The 23,087-nt window shown below is 44.9% G+C and overlaps 1 protein-coding gene across 3 annotated transcripts; it reads left to right on the top strand.

Annotated features, from left to right (window-relative positions):
* The first annotated feature begins 23 nt into the window (after nt 1–23).
* On the top strand, nt 24–22,055 carry CPSF7 (cleavage and polyadenylation specific factor 7). Of its 3 annotated transcripts, none has more exons than XM_046643005.1 (10): nt 24–116; nt 741–849; nt 6,600–6,818; nt 7,657–7,760; nt 8,139–8,311; nt 11,182–11,596; nt 12,103–12,221; nt 14,416–14,584; nt 15,238–15,405; nt 19,989–22,055. In XM_046643005.1, the coding sequence occupies exons 2-9, from the start codon at nt 796–798 to the stop codon at nt 15,398–15,400; spliced, it is 1,416 nt and encodes a 471-aa protein (XP_046498961.1). In that variant the 5' UTR covers nt 24–116; nt 741–795; the 3' UTR covers nt 15,401–15,405; nt 19,989–22,055. The 3 variants fall into 3 exon arrangements, with proteins under 3 accessions (XP_046498961.1, XP_046498963.1, XP_046498962.1); XM_046643007.1 differs by having other exon boundaries at nt 8,139–8,284; XM_046643006.1 differs by having other exon boundaries at nt 78–189.
* The last annotated feature ends 1,032 nt before the right edge of the window (nt 22,056–23,087 follow it).

Below are 23,087 nucleotides of genomic sequence, written 5' to 3' on the forward strand. Positions count from 1 at the left end.
GCGGAAGTGGCTGTGCGTGTGACGCCGGCGGCGGTGGGGGGCGGGACCTGGGGCCGAGAGCGGTTCGCGCGCTTCGGGCCTAGTCCGGACTCGCCGCCGCCGCCGCCATATTCCCGGTAACGGGGGCGCGCGGCCGGGGGCCGGCTGGGCCGGAAGAGGGCTCGGGGCCGGCGCGGAGGCGGGGAGGGGGTCGGTTGAGTTTGGGGCGGCCGGAGTCGGCGGGCGGGGGGAGGCGCGGGCCTTTGAGGGAGGGGGCCGAGGGCGCCGGGCCAGGTCTGTGGGGAGGGAGCGGGGCGGGCCTAGCCGGGGGCGAGGACTGGGCCCGGGTGGGGAGCGGGGGCGGCCGGAGCTCGGGGCCCCGCAGGGACTCTCGCGGGGCCGCCGTGCGGCCTGGGCAGGTGCGGCGGCTGGGGCTGCGGGCTCGGCCGCGGCCGTTCTTCGCAGCGCCGTCCGAGGGCCCCGAGGAGCCGAGGCCTGGACTTTCTCGGCGCGCCGCGGGCAGCTGCGGCGTAACTCGGCTCGGGCCCGAGGGTGATGGGCAGCGAGCCCCGCGAGCCCCGGCGGCCTGGGAGAGCGAGGGGCGGCGCGAGGCCGGGGGCGGGGCGGGGCGGAGCGGGTGGGGCCGAGCTTGGGCTGCCGGGATGCTGCGTCTCTGGAGACGGGAGGCTGGCCGCGATTGCCGTCCTCCCAGCCCGGGACCCTCATGCCTTCTAACGCTCACCTCTTTCTGGATACCGCAGTGGCATCTTTCTTACTTTGTCCCTTCTCCGGGCTCGCGATCTTCCTTCTGGAGCCATGTCAGAAGGAGTGGACTTGATTGACATATACGCGGACGAGGAGTTCAATCAGGTGAGGGGTCCTCGGGAGCCCTAGGATTTCCCTCCATCCGCCGAGGAATCGCTTCCAGCGGACTTGCAGTGGTTCCCAGCCACGCCAGTCCTTGAGGATCTCCTAGGCGTGAAGGCGCTTCTCTGGGCTCTAACATTTTCCCTCTAGCACAGACTTTCGAGACTTCTCACCGTTCCGCTTTATGTTCATTTCAGCCTCCAGGCTTCATTTGAGAGGCTTCTATTTAAGAACAAATAAAAATCAGGTTTAATAGAACGGTGAGTCAACCTGTGGAACTTGCTCCCCCAGGAGGCCACAATTCGACGTCAGTCTCCTTAAAGACTGACTCTTCTTAATCACAGTTGTGTTCGGTGTCGTGTTCGAGGACAGTGTTGATACCTGTTCCTTTGCTGTGCTCAGACCGCCACTGGAGAAGTGTGGTCCCCTCCTCCAGGAGGCAGCGCAAAGGCACAGTATAAAAGATGCATTAACGTTTAATTTCAGCCCTGTTCAGATTGTTTTACGGCTCACTTCCTCCTGTAAGTTCCTTGAGTCCAGTCTTGGGAAGTCCATAGGCATTTTGGTCTAATAGATTTTATGGATGTTTCTGAGGTGAGGGTAAAGGTGTTGGACAAACCAGATAAAAAGCAGGTGTAGACCCACTCATACACCTAAGTTGGATTCATTGATCTTTTATGTTACAGCAAGGAACATTATACAGTGATTTCCCTTGAAACAGTAATCTCAGGTCCAGTTCAGTTCTGAGCTCTTGAGGTCAAATCTCAAAACTGTTCCAAAGTCACTGTTTAAAACTTACTAATATCCTGCGTGGATTGTTTTCGGCACCATTCTACTTGAGTAAGCTGGTTCTTCTCGTTGGTATCTGTCAGGGGGTGCACATGAGGGCCTGGTAAGAGCATAAAAAGACCAGGCTAGAGAAGGAGTGCCCTGGTTGGACCCTGAGTTTGATATGAGGCAACAGAAGAGGTCGATACGTGCCATTTTTTTCACTTGGCATAAGTTTACATAAAAAAAAGTGTTAAAAACTGTATTATACCTTTTTAACGTGGATATTTTAAAACACACACAAAAGTAGAATAGTATAAGGACCTTGTATCCGTTACACAGCTTCACCAGTTATACTTTTTGACAGCCATTTTCCTGTATCTTTTCAGGTAAACAGGAGTCATCTACACGTGGGTGTTGATTGATTTAAATATGTGAAAAATTTTGTTTAGTTTCAAAGAAGCCAAATTTATTTATAGATGAAAAAGAAAGCTTTAGTATATTAATTTAGTTACAAACCATTGCTTTCCTGAGTTTTCCATATTATGCTGAATCAGACTTTTACTGCTTTTTACAAGGTAGGGGTTTTGTTTATTTTTTAATGTAAGATAGCAGAAAAAGAAGGCGGCTGCCTAGTTCTCTGTTATTAATGAAAAGCCTTTTTTTACCCCTTAGTTTCCTTTCTGTGGGTTGATAACAGTGCTGATTCACTTTGGGAAACGGGCAGAACAGAGGCCTTGACCACAAGTCTAGCCACATTTGGTCTGAGAAAATGAGATTTCATAATTTCTTAAGCAGTGTAACTTGTAGGTCATAGTTGAGACAGCAGGCCTTGTCCAGTGGTCACTGCTTTGTCAGGGTAGAAGTCATTGACCTCAACAGTTTGTTCTCTGGTCTCTAGTTGAAAAGGACTCTTTTTAATGGGTCTAAGATAGGTTTAAGATAGTGTGTGGAATCCAGTAGACATTTATACAAACAGACCATACTTAACACTTGGCAAGTTGAAGAAAGTGTAGATTTTGAACGTCTTATGGAAGGTTGGAGGGGATGCTTTTTTCCCCACAAATGAGTTGATTTTTGGCCAAGCTGGTTTTAATGTAATTTGGAGGCTGCCGGAGAAATGATAAAAACTGTCTGGTTAGGATTGTTAGAAGCAAGCTTAGACTGAAGGCAACCAGTATAGATTCTGTTTTTTAGAATGTTTTAAGAATGTTATTGATTGACCCCAAGCTGACTCATGCACAAGAACCCCACACATGTACTTTGCTCCGCAGGGAAAACGAACACAGTTCCTAGATGGGACGCTGTGATGCTGACTCCCTGATCGCTTAACACGTGTGCCGCAAAAGTGTCTTTAGCAGAGCTCCCTTCCTGCCATTATAGCGGGACTCTTGGAATTTACAGTCCCTCTCGGGCTGGGGAGAACTCTGGAAAAGTGACTGAGAGCGGCCGCTCGGCTGAGAGTTTTGTCTCTGTCGCTTGTGGTGAGACAGGTGCTTTGCACAGTATGCCCGGTTCTCTTCCTTACTTCCAACAAGTATTTACTGAGCTACTTCTGTTTGCTAGGCACTGTGTCGAGACTAGTGAGGGGAAAGGAAGGAAAAAATGGATTCCTCTGCTCAAAAGAGGTTCCATTCTCCGTGGTTGAGGGCAATGGACAGTGACAGGGAAGGAGGGTGTGTGAGGTGAGAACTGCAGGAATGGAAATTATAAAGCCCAAAACTTTGATCATTGGTTACAATGAAAAGAAACAATGATGTCAAATAGATTGCTTTGAGAAAACTAAATTCTAGGCTTTATTACTTCCCTCAGCTCTCAGGAAAAGGGGGCTGGAGGGTAGGAGCAGTAAGCGTACAGGCAGGGAGGTTCTTATGTAAATTCAGAATCCTGCCAGTACTCTTGTTAACCAAGAAGCTTCGTGAGACAATCACAGTTCTTCCTACGCTGTTAAACACAAAATTCTTCCTGAGATACTCATTCGCTATTAAGTACATACTTCCTTTTGAATCTCTCTGGAATGAAATCGTCAACATCAATGCATGTAAAACGTTAGATTTTTCGCTTAGTTTGTAGAATTAGATTTTGTTTTAACCTAATCAGTCACTACATAAATCACTAGCCCATTTGGTTTTCTGAAAAACCTCAGGCCCTTCTCTGTTTTTCTGTCTTCCAAGCAGGGCTAAAATGGATTGGTGTTGCTAGCAAATTTAAATCCAAACACAACTTGATACATTTGTTTCTTCAATAAAATCCTCAACAGAATCCTCCAGGGGCCTGCCCTGTACTTCAGAACAGTTCCCACCACCTTCTTTGAACTGAGGCTCTGTGTTCCAGAGAGACCATTTGAATCTTGTGACAATTTTGCCTTCATTGAATCTTTTGGAGTTTCTTAGAATTGTAAGATAATCCATGCACCAGGGTCTTCCAGGACTGAGTCTGTCGTGTTCTCTAAGGGACCCTGAAAGAGTAGATTGTTTGCCTGGCCTTACAGTATGGGGGATTTCCTGGTGATACTTTTGATTTCTGAGCTATCCAGATCTGCCTTTTACTTCACTACCCAATTATCAGTGGTAATTTTTGTATTATAACAGTTAGACACATATCTCTGAATCGCAAATACTACATGGAAGGAATCCCGATTTCGTTCCACTGACTATCTAAAATGGTATGTTTCTGTATTCCTTTTAAGTTCTATTTCAAAATCCTTGATGGATTAAAAACACCACCACCACCACCCTGGTGTGAAGTAGTGCTCGCTAAGGATTAGAGCATTGGAGAGGATCAAGTGGGTTCTAAGTCCTTTCTCTGCCTTGAACCACAAGGGCAAATCACCATACCTAGTATGGGCATAAATAAATAAGTGATTTGTCGAGAGTTGGGATTGTTTGAGCCATAAGGGCTGTGAAATATTTTACACACGATATTCGCCATGTTATTATCTCAGCTGTCTTCATCTTACTCAATTTATTGTCCACCCTGTGCTCTCCAGTGTTAGCGTCTCTCCCCATTTTTCACACACTCGCCCTTGTTTATGTGAGAGCCTTGTGTATAGGTTTGACTACCTAGGACAGCCTTGCTGTGCTTATTTGCCTTATTGATTCCTTTGCTTGTTAAGTTGCCTCTAAAAAGTTGCCTCTCTTTGCCATTCTCTTTCTGATACTTTTATAAGGTTTAAATGCCTTTCCTAGGAGATTTCTTAGAGTATTTGTAGTATTGAAGTTATTTACTTGCCTCAGGAAGTAGAATCCTGCCCTCTTCACCATCGGAGCAATCCAGTGGTACTATCTTGGTGTGCACGTGCTTCCACTGTACTTCAGGTCAACTGAGAATCTGAAAGATTGTTTCCAGAAGTTTGTGGCCATATGTAGGCGTAAGCATGAATTGTGTAGTGAGTCTCTCCTCTGCAGCCTCCCTTGAGAGTGTGCAGTTCTTGTGATGGACTTGAAGGGAGAAAGTTACTAGAGCTGCCTGTCCTGAGTTGCGTTAGAGGAAATGAGTCTCTCTTCAGGGAACTAGATAAAGTTACCGACCGTAGGTTCTTCCTTTATTCCCTTTTTAAGAAGACAAAAATGACATGAATGAACTGTAGTTTCCCTAAAACACTTTGAACTTCTCCCTTTCATTTTGGCAGCATCATCTTTAGCACTCATTGAATGTTTTAGAATGTCATCTGAAAAAATACTTGTCTGATCCTTAAAATAAAAAGACCTCTCTGAGATAATGACATTGGAACATCTGAAAGATTAGGTCCCTTGTTGATAGTTCTTGTGATTTAAGGATTTTTGATATATAGTGTTAGTCATTTTGGGCTGCTATAACAAAACACCAAAAACTGGGTGGCTTTTAAATAACAGAAATTTATTTCTCACAGTTGCAGAGTCTGGAAGGCAGAAATCAGGTTCGGAGTCTAGTGAGGGCCCTCTTCCTAGTTGCAAACTGCCAACTTCTTGTTGTAGCCTCACATGATGGGGACCGGAGCAGGCGAGCTAGGCTCCATCCGCAAAACCTCATCGAATCGTAATTACCTCCCAAAGGACCCACCTCTTAATGCCATCACTGTGGGCAGTAGGGTTTCAACATAAGCATTTTATGGGGCCACAGACATTCAATCCGTAACAGTGATATGTCACATAGGCAAAAGGTATATTTCACGCATCTTCCAGAATACATGTTCGTATTATAAATGCTTACTGTGACATAGCTTTTGATAGAAGTCGTTTCCTGTTTTCTGGTCCTTATATTTTAGAGAAGTTTCACTGTGTATCAATGAATGTCTCTGGTACGCTCAAAGATATCTCATATAGAAACGTCATGGTAAGGTATTAGATCTGCATGTCATTTGAGAACTAGAACTTAGTGAGGAAAAATCCCCCAGAGTTAGTCCCTCGCCACCCTTTTTTTATGTTTCTTTGATGGTTATTAGAAAGATGGGATTGTGTTTTATGAGTTTTAGAGCTTCCCTAATTGTTTGTTTGAATTAAATAGTTTAAACCAGTAGCTCATTCTTTTTTGCATTTTGGCTCCACTTTAACATGCTTTTCCCCTGCTTTCTATTTCTAGATAAATGTACTTTCTTACTAAATAGAATAGTGTTTTGTGTAACTTGATTTTTTAAAATACCATAAGATGTTGAAAATACATTTTCATTAGTGTGTTAGAGTAGTCTTTAGAAGCTGACGTCAGTGATAACTAGCAGATACATGTCTGTGTTTAGTTTGCTTCTTTAATCATGTACCTTTTGATTCTCATATGTGACTAAAGCTCGTGTGGTCTACTAACAGGGTCTTGGGGCAAAAACCTACATAAGCATATTGAAGTGAAATGGTTTCAAATCAGAAAGTTTTTATCTAGTTTCCTAGAATGGGACAAGGAAGTTTTGTACATTGTTTATAACATATTGGCAGATTCTAAGTAAACAAGCGTGAAGTAGAACGAACGAAATGAAAGGTTTTCAAACCCACCTTTGCCAACCTCTCATCTCCTAGGATCCAGAGTTCAACAATACAGATCAGATTGACCTGTATGATGACGTGTTGACAGCCACCTCCCAGCCCTCAGATGACAGAAGCAGCAGCACTGAGCCACCTCCTCCTGTTCGCCAGGAGCCGTCTCCCAAGCCCAATAACAAGACCCCTGCAATTCTGTACACCTACAGCGGCCTACGTAATAGGCGAGCTGCTGTCTATGTGGGCAGCTTCTCCTGGGTGAGCATGGGTAACCAAAAAGGCTTGTGGGTGGGCTGGAGGGAGAGCACTGGGAGGTGATGGCATTTTCAGAAACCACTGTTGCACTGTTTTGTGCTCTGATGGGGTTGGATTTCTTTTTCCTGGGATCAGGTTGGATTGATCTCTGAAAGAGAACTATCCTGAGGACGTACTGGTGCCGAAGAAAGCAATGATTAAGTGGGTAGTTGCTTTTTCTGCCATCTTGTTACTGCCCCTGACCCTGGGGCTTTATGTCTAGCAGGGTCATCTGTGGGATGAGATTTCAGAGTGAACACCTTGAACTCTTGGTGGTCATTAGATGGTCCTGTGATAGTGATGGGTGACAGGGATCAAAGACCCTGATAGCTCTAGTACACTCGGGGTAGGTGGTGATTGTTCTGCAAAAGTTACTGTGTGACATGTTTTTGGGCTGGTGGTGGGGGTGGTTTTTCCAAATTAGGAAATGTATATACTGAGGGGAAAGTTCCTGACAATGGTCAACTCTAGCCTATGAGATCTATCATTAAAAGCTGCTAGTAATCAGTGTTTGAACTAATGACCAGCCAGCCCAAATGGCAGTCAAAGTTAAAGTAGGTTTTAATTTTCTTAATCTCTAAAGATGAGGATCCGGGAGGGCGTGGGTGGTTTTGGAATTCTGTATGGGTCAGGACAATAAGAAAAGCCTGCACTAATTGAAATATTGATGGGCTTTCCGGTTTCCTGAGGGAGGTCGTGGTTGTGACTAGAATCCTAGGTTTGAGGGAAGGGTCTGGGACATTCTGGGTGGGGGGTTGTGTAGCTCTTGACATTTCTTCCTTTTCCATCTTGCCGGCCCCAGTGGACCACAGACCAGCAGCTGATCCAGGTTATTCGCTCTATAGGAGTCTATGATGTGGTGGAATTGAAATTCGCAGAGAATCGAGCAAATGGCCAGTCCAAAGGGTGAGGTCTGGATTTCAGAAGCCCCTTTTAGTTTGTAACCATTGGGATAACAGGTCTGCACTGTATTTCGGCCCTGGACTTTAATGCCTCCCACCCCTGGCCCAGTTTACTGCCTTGGTTTTGTCTTAGACTGGGGCCCTAGCTGCGATGGAGTAGAACATCCGTGCATTTAGGGGCAAAGCAGCTGATTTCTAATTCCAAATAAATAGGAAGATTATAGGCTGACGCCTTTTTGTTATTGATAGTTTTATGTGTGTGTTTACTATTAGCAAGATATCTTTTGCCTTACCAATTTTCACTAAAAGTGGAAGAGAATTTTTTTGTTCCTCTCCAGGTTGTCTAGTAGATCTCGCTCACTTTTTACTTTTCTTCCTCAAGGTATGCTGAGGTGGTGGTAGCCTCTGAAAACTCTGTCCACAAATTGTTGGAACTCCTGCCAGGAAAAGTTCTTAATGGAGAAAAAGTGGACGTGAGGCCGGCCACCCGGCAGAATCTGTCACAGTTTGAGGCACAGGCTCGGAAACGTGAGTGCGTCCGAGTCCCAAGAGGGGGTACGTGGAGACCATCTGTATGAAGGGGGGAGTGTGGGTTTGTTTTCTGTGGTGTGGGCTTGGCCGTCAAAGTGGAGGAGTTTGGGGGAGGGTGGGTGGTTATGGGTGGTGGCATGGTCAATAGGGGGGCTGAAAAATGAGGCTTGTGTACAAGAAAGAGCACTGTGCTGGGAGTCAGGTAGGTTCACTTATAGTTTGGTTCTACCACTAATTCATTGTGTGACCTTGGGCAAGTCACTTTACTATTTAGGGCCTGTTGCCCCAACTGAACTAAGTACATGATTTTTAAAATTCCCTTCAACTCTAAATTATGTTTCTATCTAAAAGATCAGTGTGTAGTGAATGGGATTAATTGTAAGACATGCTTCTCTGTAAATTGTCAAGAAGCAGCCACCCTACAATGTAAGTGAAGTATATAAAGATGGCTGTAATCTTGTCATAAACATCTGTTGGAGAGCTGCTCTGTAAGGAACGGACCAAAAGGAGTGCTGGAGAATAACAATTTAACAGCGTTTCTTCAGCACTGTCCGGGGGAGACAGCGTCCTTTTGATTATCGGATATTTTAGTCTGCTTGTCAGGTATTTCCCATTAGTAAAGAAGGCTGCATCATACACCACCTTAGCTTGATGACAGTATCCTTTAAGTTCACCTTACTCCCTTTATTCTGACTGTACTCACCAAGCCACCTTCTGATACTAATTTGGTTTCCCAACTAGGCTCTCCTTCTGGGAAGAGAATGCGCTGACCAGCCGACACAAGTATTCCGGTCTGCTTGGCAGTTATATTTCTCGTTGTAAATTAATAAATTGGCATTCTGGTTTATGAATCAGTCTCTTGTGAGTTTGGTTAGCGGGACTCAGTCTCCTAGGGTCTGATTACCCCTGGGTGACGTGTTAAAATCGAGTTTTTGAACCTGCGAAACCTGAGGACCAGACCTTGGATTGTCCTGACCTCACAAGGTGCAGCCACCCTGCAAGGCCCTCCCAGAAGCAGCCAGCTGCCTCTACTTTTGTTTTACTGCAGAGGCGGGGGCGGGGGGGGGGAGGGGGGGGGTAGGGAGGGGTGTGAGTGGGGGAGTTTCATCACCTATGTTCTGTTACTGCTTAGGTCCTGCTCTGAAAATGGTGCCTTGTATTGATTGGGTGGTCCACTGGGACCTTGTTTTGGTTGATTGAAGGTGGAAATCTGGCTGCTTCTCTCTTGCTGAGGAACAGCTATTTTAACTAGATCGAGAGCCTAGATGGATGTGGTGTGAGCTCCCATTGCTCTGGCTTAAAAGGCACACACTTTTCTTCCTTGACAACTTGAATTTTGAAGTCCCTTCTGTTTCAGAGTCTTTCTACAGTTCAGCCCTCTTCTGATTTTCCTAAGATGCATAATTTTGTAGCCACATCGGGCGTAACATTCCTACCTCCCCTTGGCTGTTTACTCCATGGTGTTACCTTTCTTTGCTGACATGAGGGTGGTGACTGAGTGGTGTTTCTCTGCTCTGCCACATTGATAGAGTTGGGCTCTGTTAATTCTCTGAGTATAGCTGCTGGACTTCCTGTGCTTAAAAATGGTTGCTTCTCTTGGGACTTTTAGCCACAGATACAAAACAGAACCCTTGCAAATGTGGGAACAGTAGCTGAGACAGTGGCTAACTTTCAGAGGATCACACTTGCTAATACCTCTTTTTTCTTCAGTTTGAGAGAACTCAAGGAAAAAGCAAGTTGCCATGTGTTTGAGACGTGAAAATTAAGACAGTGCTATGATAGGCACTGGTGATATATACTACAATAGAGAAACCAAGGTGGTTGCCAGGGTGATGAATTTCACCTTATGCTTTAATCAGGAATTCAGGTTTACTAACAACTTTTAGTTTCACAAGCACTTGTCTGCATCTTTCTACCTCCAAGACTCCCAAGGCCACGTGATCATGCTCTTCTGTTGGATTCTACATTAACTAGGCTTAGAGTAGACTGTCCAATTGGAGAGAGGGAACAAGTTTAACCAAGTAACTTGACAATGACAGAGCCATGTTTCCAGCTGTATACAAGCCTGTTTTGAGCCCCTATTGTGCACAACACACAGCATTGTGCAGCGATGATGTTCCTGGTAGGCTGCCCTGTGGAGCAGAGGGTTTAGGCCTTGAAATGTAGTGGGAATTCCCCAGATTTGAGGCATGTTTTGTACCAAGCTTTTGCTAGGAGTCCCTGCTGTCAGCTGTGTGCCATCTGCTCATTCTGTGGCAGATCTTTTCTTGGCTTATCTTCCATTTTTTTTTCTCTTTACCTCTCACTTAACCTCCAACCTGCTACTCTTTGTTGTGTCTTCCCCATCGAAGTTACTAGTTTTGTTATGTGGGTGGAGGAAATGTCATCCATCCCTTCTCCTCCCCTAGATTCCCTGGCCAAAGCACCATGGCAAAGAGGAAATTTCAAATGCGCAGCAGGAGAGAGAAAGTCAGCTAGTACTAGTCTAAGGAGAGAGGCCTTGAACTCTTACCAGGGGACGTGGGGTTTCACATCAGCTTGAATCCAGCTGAGCAGTAATGAATCAGCACTCATTTCCTTATGGGTTATTAGCATCTTTCTGCGTAGAAAACAAATCTAAAGGTAAATTAAATGTGCAGCACTGAGAGTTCTGGATAAAGAGTGTTCTTTGACATACAGAATTTAGGGTAGTACTGCTTTTTGGGTTTATGTCTTAACTGAATTGCCTCTGACCTTTTCCTCTGAGGCCAAAGAAGAGGCAGCAGATGATTTTACCTTCTTTCTCAGCCGCCTCAGTCACCTCAGTACGGTGTCAGATGACTTGCTGAAGGATGAGCTAGTCCCGTGGGTATGTCTAAAGCCTGGGCAGTAATTAGTTCTGTTTTACTTCATAGGAATACCTCCACGGGCCCACTCCCGAGATTCTAGTGACTCTGCTGATGGACGGGCCACACCCTCTGAGAACCTTGTACCCTCATCTGCCCGGGTGGATAAGCCCCCCAGTGTGCTGCCCTACTTCAATCGCCCTCCTTCAGCCCTTCCCCTGATGGGTCTGCCCCCACCCCCTATTCCACCCCCACCACCTCTCTCCTCAAGCTTTGGGGTCCCTCCTCCTCCTCCTGGCATCCACTACCAGCATCTCATGCCCCCTCCTCCTCGATTACCTCCTCATCTGGCTGTACCTCCCCCTGGGGCCATCCCACCTGCCCTTCACCTCAATCCAGCCTTCTTCCCCCCACCAAATGCTACAGTGGGGCCTCCACCAGATACTTACATGAAGGCCTCTGCACCCTATAACCACCATGGCAGGTAAGGACTATCTTGTTCCTTTCAGATCTGAGCCAGGTATAGTAGGGTAGACAGTGTGTTAAGCGTCTTGTTCTCCCTGAGGAAGTGAGTGAGTGCTGAATTCTTGTGTTTTCCCTTGTGGAAGCTGTTGTCATAGTGTTGAGTCTTGGGAAATAGTTAACTATCTATTAGATATTGTTTTTATTTGATGTTGTGTTTGCATCTTAACCTTTTGACCCAAACCATGTCCTTCATATCCCTCTTTAAGGAGCTTGGTTAAATTGAGTGCAGTAGGTAGCTAAGAATGGTATGAATGTCTAGCACTATTGGGTCATGCCAAAATTACAAAAGTATATGACATAAATCCTGTCCTTAAAGAGAACATGAACAGATAAAACATCCAGACAGACTGAGAACCATTTAAGACATTATACAGGAAAGTGTAATTCAATAACATAGTAGTATAGACTATGGTAAAGATAATAAGGGGTGTGAGCAATCAGGAATGGTTATTATTTCTGTGGCAGCCGAGATTCGGGCCCTCCGCCCTCTACAGTGAGTGAAGCAGAATTTGAAGAGATCATGAAGCGAAACAGAGCAATTTCCAGCAGTGCCATTTCCAAAGCCGTATCTGGAGCCAGTGCAGGTAACTCACCCTTATCTTTAGTTTTGTCATTTCCATTGGCAAGAAGTTCAATAAGATAAAGTTGGAGCACTGTTAGATTCTCAACAGTGGCACATTTTGAAAAGCTATATATAACTTGATAGCTCGGCTGTTGGGAAGCTCCAGTGGTGTTATTTGCTTAGCCTGTGTCTAGACCTGCCCCATGAAAACCAACTTGGTGCCTAGAATATAAAGAACCATCTCACTGTGGTATTTCTCATAGAAGGAAATTCCTGCCTGGTGGAGATCTTGATGTCAGTGGTTGATCAGTGGGTCTAGTGTCTATGTAGTGGCTCCAACGCCAAGTGTAGACCCTGGGTTTTGAGGACTGATGCCTCAACTAGATGATTGCTTTTATATGGAATTTGATTACATTTAGGGGTCTGGGCAGAGCTGGTGACTTCCATATAGCCTATCCTAGAAAGAGGCAAGTCTGTTGGGTGTCATCTTAAGGCATAATATGCCCTTACAGCTAGCTTTTGCCCTGCTGTCAGTATTAAGTGGGCAGAACCACAAGCTGTGACTCTGAGAGCCCTGGGCATAGAATCGTTGGTTTCTAAGAGGGTATAGGAAGTTTCAGGGTTCTGGTCCAAGTTTCATATTATGACATTAGGCATACTCCCTTCCTTCCTGTGAGTTTCCCACATGAATGTCAATGTAGACTGTCAGATATCCTAAGAAATAAGTTCATCCTAAATACTATCATCTGCTTTCCTTAATTTCTCATCTTTGGCTGAAAAATTTGAATCCACAGAGTAAATTAAAGACAGGAAGTGTATACATTCTCTTTCTTTTTTTTCCCATCAGTAAACCTTCATTGACATCTGAGTAAATCTTTTTAAATTACAGAGTAATCTATGCTCATTGTAAGAAGTCAAATATAAGAGGAGTATAAAGGAAATAATTATTGTTCTTCTCCACCAATTCCTTCACACTGAGATGGTCAATAACAATCTCTATCTCCCTCCCTTTCTATTGTTCTCATTCCAGTCATTCAAACTACAAATATTTATTGAATGCCTACAAAATAGGCAAAAATTTCCTACCCTGGTAGAGCTGACATCCTGATGTTCCTGGACCTCCACAGAATCACAGTTCCTCCACAGTTTCTATTCTATTCTCACTGCCTTGCACAGAGGAAGCTGCCAGTCCTCATCACTGGACCCCTGTCTGGTTTCATGCTTTGCTCACATTATCTTCTGTCCTTATTGCTCTTTACTTAGCTTGGAAAAGCATTGTGCAGGTGTCCATCCCGTGACCAGTGTCCTTGAGCCCAGGCATTGCTCAAATTTGGGGATGAAGGTACTGGTTCTTGATGAGAGCATAATTAAAATGTGTGTGTACCTACACACTACATACACATTTTAGATATATATGTACATATCTGATTATAGATTTAAAATGATCAGAGAAATATGCAATGTTAATAAATGAAAGTCCTCTATATGAGGACTGCCACCAAGACCACCTTTTAAAATTTAGTGTCCATCCTCCAGATTTTTTTTTGTGTGTAGCTATATATATATATAATTTTGATTGTTTTTACAACAATGGAATACTGTTTTGCAGCTTTTTTTAAATTAATATATTCTGGACATCTCATACCAGTGTATAATAATACCTAACATTTATTGAGCCCTTACTGTGTGCTTGGCACTGTGCTCAGCGCTTTACATGGATTACTTTGTCTATACACAGATTTCCCTCACGCTTTTTAACAACTGTGTAGTAGTCTGTAGAACCAGTATTCCGTAATTTACATAGCCAGACCCTATTGAAGGAACTTTCAGTTGTTTCTAATTCTTTAATATAACAAACAATGCTGAAACAAACGTTATTAAACATACATATTCATGAACAGAAGTAGACAATTTTTAGCATTGCTGGGTCAAAAAGTGTGCACATTGTTTATTTTAATGGGTCTTATGAAATAGCCCTCAGACAATGGTGTGCCAATTTATCCATCTGCAAGCATTATCTGAGAACATCTGTCTGATTCCAGACCATTGGAATATAGGTGCCATTCAGTTTTATACGTGCCACTTCTGCCTCATCCATTTTACCATGGTTCTGTGGGTTAGCTACTCTTGGTTTGTGTCCACCTCAGTTCTCCTTTTGGTCCAGTTAGTTTACTGTCTCTGCTCATCCTTGGCCTTTCCCATCCATCCCCTGTCAGGGGATTACAGTGACGCGATTGAGACGCTGCTCACAGCCATTGCTGTTATCAAACAGTCCCGGGTCGCCAATGATGAGCGTTGCCGTGTCCTCATCTCCTCTCTTAAGGACTGTCTTCATGGCATTGAAGCCAAGTCCTACAGTGTGGGTGCCAGCGGGAGCTCGTCCAGGTGAGTTGATGATTGCTTCAGTGGCCTACCAGCCCTGAGCAGCACTCTTCCAAGGATTGGCAGGGGGAGGAAAGGAGCCCAGGGTATCTAGCAAGGACCTGGCTGAAAGAGCAGACCTAGCCCTCATGTCTTTAAGGAGAAGACATTAATCAAACATTTCCATTAAGAAATGTTGGAATGTTTGGAATCTGTTGGGTTGAGGCAGGGGGCTTATTCGGGAAAGAAGACAGATTGGTGTAGTTACGAACATGTGCTTTGGAGCCATACATGCTTGGATTTGAATCCCAGTTCTCCTAACTACCTGTGTGACCTTGAGGATGGAAGTTACTCAGCTTTCTAAGCCTCATTTTTCTCATTTTTAAATAAGGGACAATAACAGTACTTATCTCACAGACCTGTTGTAAAGATTAGGTGAGCTAATGCATGTAAAGCTCTTAGCACTGTGCCTGATACACTAGTAAGATCTCAACAAACATAACTGTCATGATTTCCCCATAAAAGACTAGTCCTCAAAGAGCTAACGTCCTCAGACAGTAGGCCCATGACAGTAATAGAAGGATGGTTTATACAAATACTAGAAGACTCCAAAACACAACACTCTTGGAAAGAACGTGGTAGGCCCTCTCAGTGAGGCTGAAGGATCTTTCTAATAGGAAAAGACATCGGTCCCGCGAGAGGTCACCTAGCCGGTCCCGGGAGAGCAGCAGGAGGCACCGGGACCTGCTTCATAACGAAGATCGGCATGATGATTATTTCCCAGAAAGGAACCGAGAGCACGAGAGACACCGGGATAGAGAACGGGACCGGCACCACTGAGCAAGGTGGGCCAAAGCCCCATTCCTGGCTGGCAGATGATCTTTTATGAAAGAAAAACTATTGATAGTGAAGATTTCTCTCTCTCTTCTCTAAAGCAAATAAAGGGAATAGGAGGACTTTTGATTTAGGTAACTGAAAATTCAGGAGGGCAGATTTCCTGTCTGTTTGTGAGGCATCTCGCCCTGAGGTGGACCTGAGATTAGTCTATTTTTGTTTCTTGTCTGCCTTACCCTAGTACCTGAGCGAGCGTGGCATAATGGCTAAGAGCACAGAGTCTGCAGGCAGATGCCAGAGTGTTTCCCAACTCCTCCCGCCATAGTACTTTCTCTTCCTCAGTTTCCTCGTTTGTCAATGAAGCTAATAAAAGAACTATCTCATTGGATCGTTGAGTAGTCAGTGATAGAATCCATATGCAGCATTTAGCATTCACTGTACCTGTCACATAGGAAGTTCTCAATAAATGATAGTCATTGTTATCATTGTTATGTTTTAACCCTACCAAACTTTCAAGTAAAAAATCTGGGAAATTGACCAAGACAGAAGTAAGACCATTGCCTACTTGTTAGTTTTCAAGGTGCAAGATCAATGATTTTAAGAATTAATATCGGGGCCGGCTCCGTGGCTGAGTGGTTAAGTTCGCGCACTCCACTGCAGCGGCCCGGGGTTCGGATCCTGGGTGCGGACATGGCACCGCTCGTCAGGCCACGTTGAGGCAGCGTCCCACATCCCACAACTAGAAGGACCTGCAACTAAAATGTACAACTGTGTACAAGGGGGGTTTGGGGAGATGAAGCAGAAAAAAAAAAAAAAGGAAGATTGGCAACAGTTGTTAGCCCAGGTGTCAATCTAAAAATAAAAAATGAATATCTATTAAAAAGATTTTGAAAATCAGAATACTTTAGTCAGGAGAATGCTGATCTTAAAAAAATTGTCTTTAATAGCTTTCGAGACTGTGGAGGATACTTCAGTGGAGGGATCTGTTTGTTTTGGGAAAAAACTAATTGAAGTTTGTTTTGTTTTTTAAACAAAACAAAAGCAGGAGAGTTGGGTGGGGGAGACCATGTTTACTCGGGTAATTGAAGAGTTAGGCTTGGCTGCATCTAGGAGCTGTTTTCATTCTCAGACAGGCTCCAGGTTTATATCCCACCAGCTTGGCAATCTCAACTGAAAGAAAGCTTCCAGCAAACACCGTTCTAGTTTATAAGCAAGCAAGAGCAGTCGTTGACTGTTTGTGTGGAGAGCTTTAGTCTCCACTCTGGGTAGGGTGGGCCGTTCGTGGCTCCTGAAGGCTCTTGCGTGACCCAGGTGACTCTAGGGTCTCTTCTCAATCTTGTGGTTTCACCTCAAGTGCATTATGATGTCCTTGGTTTTGCCAGTTTGACTGGTCTGAAGTAATGACACGTGAGAAAAAGAGTGAGGAGTAGGAATAGTTGTGTTGGTGTCTGTAGGGTGGAGAGATGGATGGCCATCTTTAGAGAGGAAGAAGGGGAAGCAATCCCCCCCGCCTGTGAGTCCTGTAGTTCATGAGCGGGGCCTGGACTGGAAGCAGCTGGAAAGCCGCAGTATTTTGCCTAGTGACAGCCTACTAACATACAGGAAAGGAGTCTCGTTATGTGTGGTGCTGCCCTCGACTTTGCTGTTTGGCCTTAGCTGCCATTAACTTAAAAGCAGAGTTATAGCTAGGAATTCTTTTTGTCTTCTTCGATAGGAGTCAGATAAATGAGAAAATGAAAAGTTACTAATATTCTTTACCTGCCTCCTTTCTCTGTTCTTGAACCACTCCTTCATTCCACAGTCTTAAGAGTGCTTGTCATCATCGAAATCTAGGATACTCCACATGAAATCACCAGTTAGGCTGTGGATTCTAGATACTGCTTTCTAGATTTTGCAACTGGTTGAGTTTTAGGAAGTGCCCACCTGTCCTCTAGAAAAGCAGGCTCTAGGGGAGGTGGAGCCCACCAGTAGCTCTGGCCTGATTCACTCTCAGGGAGTAGGCAGGAGGGCGGGCATTGGAGTAGGTCTTTGATCCCGTCTCCTCCCTTTGTAGCAGTAGTAGCATTTCCCTTCTCTTGTTTGAGCCAGCATGCATGGTTGCTAGTGCTGTTTATAGGGCCAGTACCATCACCCTCCCCCAGTCCTGCAGCCTATGCTATGTGTCCTTTGGAGCCAAGGAGGATAAGAATGACCAGGGAGGTGTTACTTGGTCCATGCAGAGCATGAATTATAGTCTCTGGGGCTGCATTTAGTTTAGTACTTAGAACATGTAACTGCATGTCACCATTCCTGGTGGCTTTGCTCCTAATAGCCTTTTGACAAAGAAATTGTGAAATCCACTGATCATTAGTACCTTGGGGATTGAACATCTGAACCTGAGACTTTAGTTATCAGTGTGCTTCATGTCTTTCACTGTGAAATGGGACTGTTTCTTCCATTCTGAGGATGATTCAATTTGCATAACTGAAAAATCCTGTAACCCAGTAGTACCCAGAAAGCAGTCATTTGGCTGGTGCGGGTCTGTGACAAGATGAGGAAAATGAAGTCTGAGGGAGATTTTCCAATTCCCCGTTTTTCCTCATCACCCCTTAGATGTGTTGGTTATTCCATCCAAATAATTACTCCAAAAGAACTGAATCAGACAGCCAAAAAAAGCCAGTTTCTCACATTCTCATCCTATGGGCTCTTAATTCCACCTGCAGTTACCAAGTTGTGACTTAGGAGATTTCATGTTGGGGAGATGGCGCATGGGCCTCATTTATCTTGAGAACTTTGCAAGCTCTACATACAACACCTTTGAGTTAGAAAATAATAGTATTTATATCGTATGGACAAGTGTTCCCTGAGAGCAAAAAGTGTGTCCCTTCAGCAATAGAACAGCACCCTTTTTTGCCCATCCTTCCACAGGATGGACACCACCTCTGGGGCCTGAAGTCTGATTGGCCCACTTTGACTTCTGTCTGCATTCAAACATTACCACCAAAATGTGGCATAACCTCTCAGAATTGGGTGCTTACTTCTCCTGAGGCACTGGTTATCCTCTGCGTCTTGTTGTGTATGGACAGCTCCCAAATTACAGCTCTTTTGGGGAATATGTTTGTACTTTGGAGTTTGAGGATGTTCTTGGGTAACCTGTGGCTTCAACTTTTTGTAGTTCTCGGCTTATGTCTTTGTTATTTTAGGACATTATCCTACTTGAAATATGGTCATTCTCACCTCGTTCCTATCCTCCAGGTCCAGTGAAAACTGAGCATTCTGTTCAATTTTGATCCAGTGCAAAGATTCGGAAACCCAACTGGTATGAAATTGAGAAGGCACTGAGGGCTTCCGTTTTCCCTTATAGAAAATGAGACAAACACCTGCCTGCATAGGTGTTTAGAGAAACGGGAATGCAGAGGCCATAACAGATTCTGAGGATCCCAAGCTGAAATAGTGTCAATTCAAAGTGTAGAAGGACTAGGCAGCTTATGGATGTGTTTTCCTTGGATAGCTCCTCCGGGTTACAGAAGTGCGTGCATAAAGGGTGAGCATTTGTGTGTAAGCTGTGTTGCCAGTTTGGGCATTAGTTGAAACCTTAAGCCTGAATTTAATCTCCCTTCTCCCTTTTAACTATTAATTCTATTTTATATGGTTGGATTGACCATGCCACCTCCTGCAGATTGATATTGCAACATTGGAACAAGGGTTGAGTGTACTAGGGACCTTAAGTTTGGTAGAGAGGTGACAAGTGTCTTACTGTTTGGCAGAAGTTCTTAACGTCACCTTTAGTTTCTTGGATGGCGATTACTGATGTTTATTTCCGTGCTCTGCTTTCTCTTCTGGCCTGGCCAGAGCACTCTTGCTTGGTGTTAGTATGCTTCCTGGTCACTTACCCACAGCTGTCGTCGGGGGAAAGACTTAAAATCTCTTGAGTTTTCAGTACAGCTTAGAACTTCTCTGGCTCCTTGCGTGTGTGCACACACATGTACTCATAAGGACTATTTGGAATCTGTTTTAACCAGGGCTGCTTTAAAAGAAAAAAAGTTTAGGAGTTTCCTGTGTAAGTACATGCTCCCTCGTAGGACCTCTTTGGTGTTTGGGGGGTTAATGGATTTGGCTATGTCCACACTTGGTTTCTTACCATTGTACCTCCCATTTCCAGATTTTTTTCCCCTCCCCTTAAGGTAAGCTATGACTTGCTTAGAATAGATTTTTCTGAAATAGTATTTAAATTCACCATGTTCCCTTATAGCAACTTTTCTTGAAATGTTCTAGTTTTCATACTTTTCCAGCCAAAGTCTCCTTTTCAATCAAACCTCATTTCATTGTCTGTTTACCCCTCTAACCTTAAAGTAAGATATTACAGCTTTTTTCTCGCTACCCATTGTAGCTTCTCCCCCCAACCATTCCCTCACTACTCACAGTGTCAGACACTCCCAAACAACCCTGCTTTCTTTCTTTTACTTTCTCAGGCTTGCATTCTCTCTGTCTTTGTCCCCTACTTCATATGTTACAACTTTAGAAAATGCCAGTGTAATTCATATAAGCCCCTGTTAGTCAGAAAGTAACCTCTAACTTGTGTTTTCTTTCTTCTCTTCTGATGTTCTCATTGCAGGGGTCTGGTTGGAAGCAAATGTTTTTTTAATGGACTTGCATCTCCTCACCTTGATCAGGACTAAAGGACGGAGGCCGCTCCACCCCTTCCCCTTCCTCCAAACCCCTAATGCCCTCCAGACACCCAGGGAATACCCTCTGCCCTACAGGATTGAAGATTGCCTGGCATCCCTCCCAATCCCACACCTCCTGTTTGCCAGGGGAAGGAACCTAAAGACTTCGTGTGGTTGGGAGGGGTGGCAGACAGGAAGTAAACATGTCCAGGCCCCTGGTCTCCATAGAGAATGGTGCTTTGTCCAAGGAAACGAATGAGTTTCTGATTCTCCAGGAGCAGTACAGTGGTGAGGTTGATGGGAAGACTTCCTTCCCAAAGAAAATGGGTCCTCCATGCGGGATCTAGGAGAGTGACTGGGTGTGCCAAAATACGCCCAGGGTCCTGCCCTCAGCACTAGGTTCATTGGGGCCAAGAGGGTCCAAACCCCTTGCTAACATACCACTTCTTTGTTTAACCCCTGTACCTTCCCAGCCCTTGGAGGAGGGACCATGAGAACAGAAATTACCTTCTGAAAAGCTTCTCCTGTTCTTGCTTTTCCCTCTTACATATTGACGGTTTGTTTCCCTGACCTCCTAGAGGGCTGAACCCTCCCAACTCCCTGCTGCCCAGCCTCCTTAGTGGACTTCCCCTCCTAAGCAGAGAAGGCCCATGAGCTTGCTTTCTGCTGGGGAGCCTGGCAGAGCCAGTTACCACCCTCTGCTGCTTCGCGCTTGGTTGCCTCTTGCAATAACCAGCTCTGCTAGGTGTTCCCTTTGCCTGGGGCTTTTCCATTTCACACGTGGAGCCCTTCCCCCAAGGCTGCTTCCTTGTTTTAGAGGAAGGTACTGCCATTGGGAGATGGGGACATCGGACCTCAGCAGTGAAGAACCCTTGAGAAGTACCAGGAGGAGTGGGGAAGGAGGCAAGTTGAGCAGGATATGGCCTACTTCCATAGGCCTTTCTTTTTTCAGGTTTGATGTGAGCATGGGCTTGCATCCCCCAGGTACATACTTTTACTTATTGTGGGATAACCTGGCACTAGTAGGCAGGTAAAGTCACAAATTTGGTGTCTTTCCACCTTTTGACTGTTGATTTACTAGCTCCCCTCGCTGGCCTGGAGGTGCTTCCTGCCTCTGATAAGGAGCAAGGAAGAAGTGGAGCCTGACTTGAATGAGCTCAGCTCAGAGTTCTAAGGACCACCACTCTGGGGGCCATTTTCTTCACAGGCAAATGGAATTGCTTTTCCCATAACATCCAAATTGTGATGTGGTTGCTGCTGAAGGAAGAAGCAGCAACAGGGTCCTGCAGTACCCACGGGGCGATGGATGCTACTTCTACATGCATCTACAGGGCACGTGACATCTAACGTGAGAAGAGATGTGGCATGTGAGATGAGACTTGGCATGTGAGATGTAGGGTCACAGGAGACCCTTATGGCTCAGAGGGGAGAGACTGAGTTGGACTGAACCCTTCCTCTGTTCCCTGCACGTTTCTGACATGGCCCTCAGTCACTGAGGGGGGTCCCCCAGGGTTGGAGAGGCACATTCCCTTGGGACAGAGGCTACAAGTTTGTGGCTTTTTTCCCCTGTCCCCCAACCCCATCCCCACCTCCACGTCAGAACACGGCACCTTGCCCAGCCGGCCAAGTGTTAAGTGATGTGCTTATCCTCGAGAGCAGCTCCGGGTGTCTTTTTAAAACGTAGAGAAAACCAAGTAAGGCGACAGTTTAAGGAAAAAAGATACATAGAATACCAGAAAAGCTGTTTACCCGGAGAATTTTTTTTCTCCCCATTTTTGTTTCTACTCAATGACACAATTTTTAGTTTTATTTCCTGATAGCAAAAGGAAAAATAAAACCCCAGCCCTCAAAAAGGCCAAGGCCCCGTCCCCCTGTTGTCGGTGATTTGTTTGTCTTTCTGATAGGTTGAAAATTGTGTAATAAACTTGATGACGCTGTCAATCTTTTATACTGCATTGTATTTTTTTCCTTTTGTAACAAAATATTTTTAAATAATAAATGGGGTGTGAGCTGTTTTATGGATTCTGCATTGAATAGATTTGTTGAGGTGTCTGGGGCCTGGGCACGGGCTGATGTAGAGGCTGTGGGGTGGCAGAGAAGCCTGCGTTCTTAGCTGGAACTGCATGTTGGGCATGTAGTTGCCTGTAGCACATCTCCTAGGAGACTTCCACGCACACCTCTGGAGGTGCCCCTTGAGGTTTAGCTTTTTTCCTTAGTCATCGAAATAGCCCAGTTAAAGGAAAATTCCAAGTCATCCTTTACCGTTCAAGACTCCTAAGATTTATTCTGAGAATCAGTGTCCTACCTTGTACGGTTCAGCTCTGATGTCATCAAGTTCACAAAGGGAAGAATCCTGTGCTAGGAGTTAGAAGATACGCTTGCCCGTGCCTGCTTCCACCATCTAGATGTCTAACCATGGGCAAGCAGCGCAACCTCAGTCTCTCATCTGTAAGATGAAAATGATAGCAGTTCTGCCTTCCACACAGGGATGTTTTAAGAATCAGAGATAACTAACCTGAACATGTTTTGTAATCTAAAGCTGCTGGCTTTTTCAGAAGTCAGGTGAACAAGAAGAGAGTTAATGGTAAAACAACGAACCAGAGAGCAGATGTTATATAATGTGTATTGGCCCACTAAAGGCAAGGTCAGTGTAAAAACCCCCTTTAGTAGAAGAGAAGTTCCCAGAGGGTCTATGACAATGTGAAACTTGAAAGAAGTAGTTGGCATGCCTCTCAGAATTTAAACAGTATTCTCAAGTTGAGTTCCACAGTCACCTGCATCTCAGGTATGTGCCCTCTGCTAAAATGCCTGTTCCTGTGCTGCCTCAATCTCTATATAAAGTCTAGAAATCTCCTTTTTATGCCGCAGGTGACCTTCATGTAAACTCAAGTGTAAGAACTGCTAGTTTAGAGAAGTAAATACAGTCTTCATCTAGGAGCTACCATGGTGGGACGGAAAGGGAATGACCTTTGAGTCACTTCTAGGTTCAAATCCCAACTCTTAGTATTTAAGCTGAATGTCCTTGGACCCATGAGTCGATTAACATG

The sequence above is a fragment of the Equus quagga genome, chromosome 17, assembly GCF_021613505.1.
Source record: "Equus quagga isolate Etosha38 chromosome 17, UCLA_HA_Equagga_1.0, whole genome shotgun sequence".
NCBI lineage: Eukaryota > Metazoa > Chordata > Mammalia > Perissodactyla > Equidae > Equus > Equus quagga.

Excerpts from the sequence above, each read along its gene's own strand:
- CPSF7 (XM_046643005.1), top strand. The coding sequence starts at position 796 with ATGTCAGAAGGAGTGGACTTGATTGACATATACGCGGACGAGGAGTTC. Across the intron at positions 6,819-7,656 it reads ATGTGGGCAGCTTCTCCTGG|TGGACCACAGACCAGCAGCT; the intron begins GTGAGCATGGGT and ends TGCCGGCCCCAG. Across the intron at positions 12,222-14,415 it reads CGTATCTGGAGCCAGTGCAG|GGGATTACAGTGACGCGATT; the intron begins GTAACTCACCCT and ends ATCCCCTGTCAG.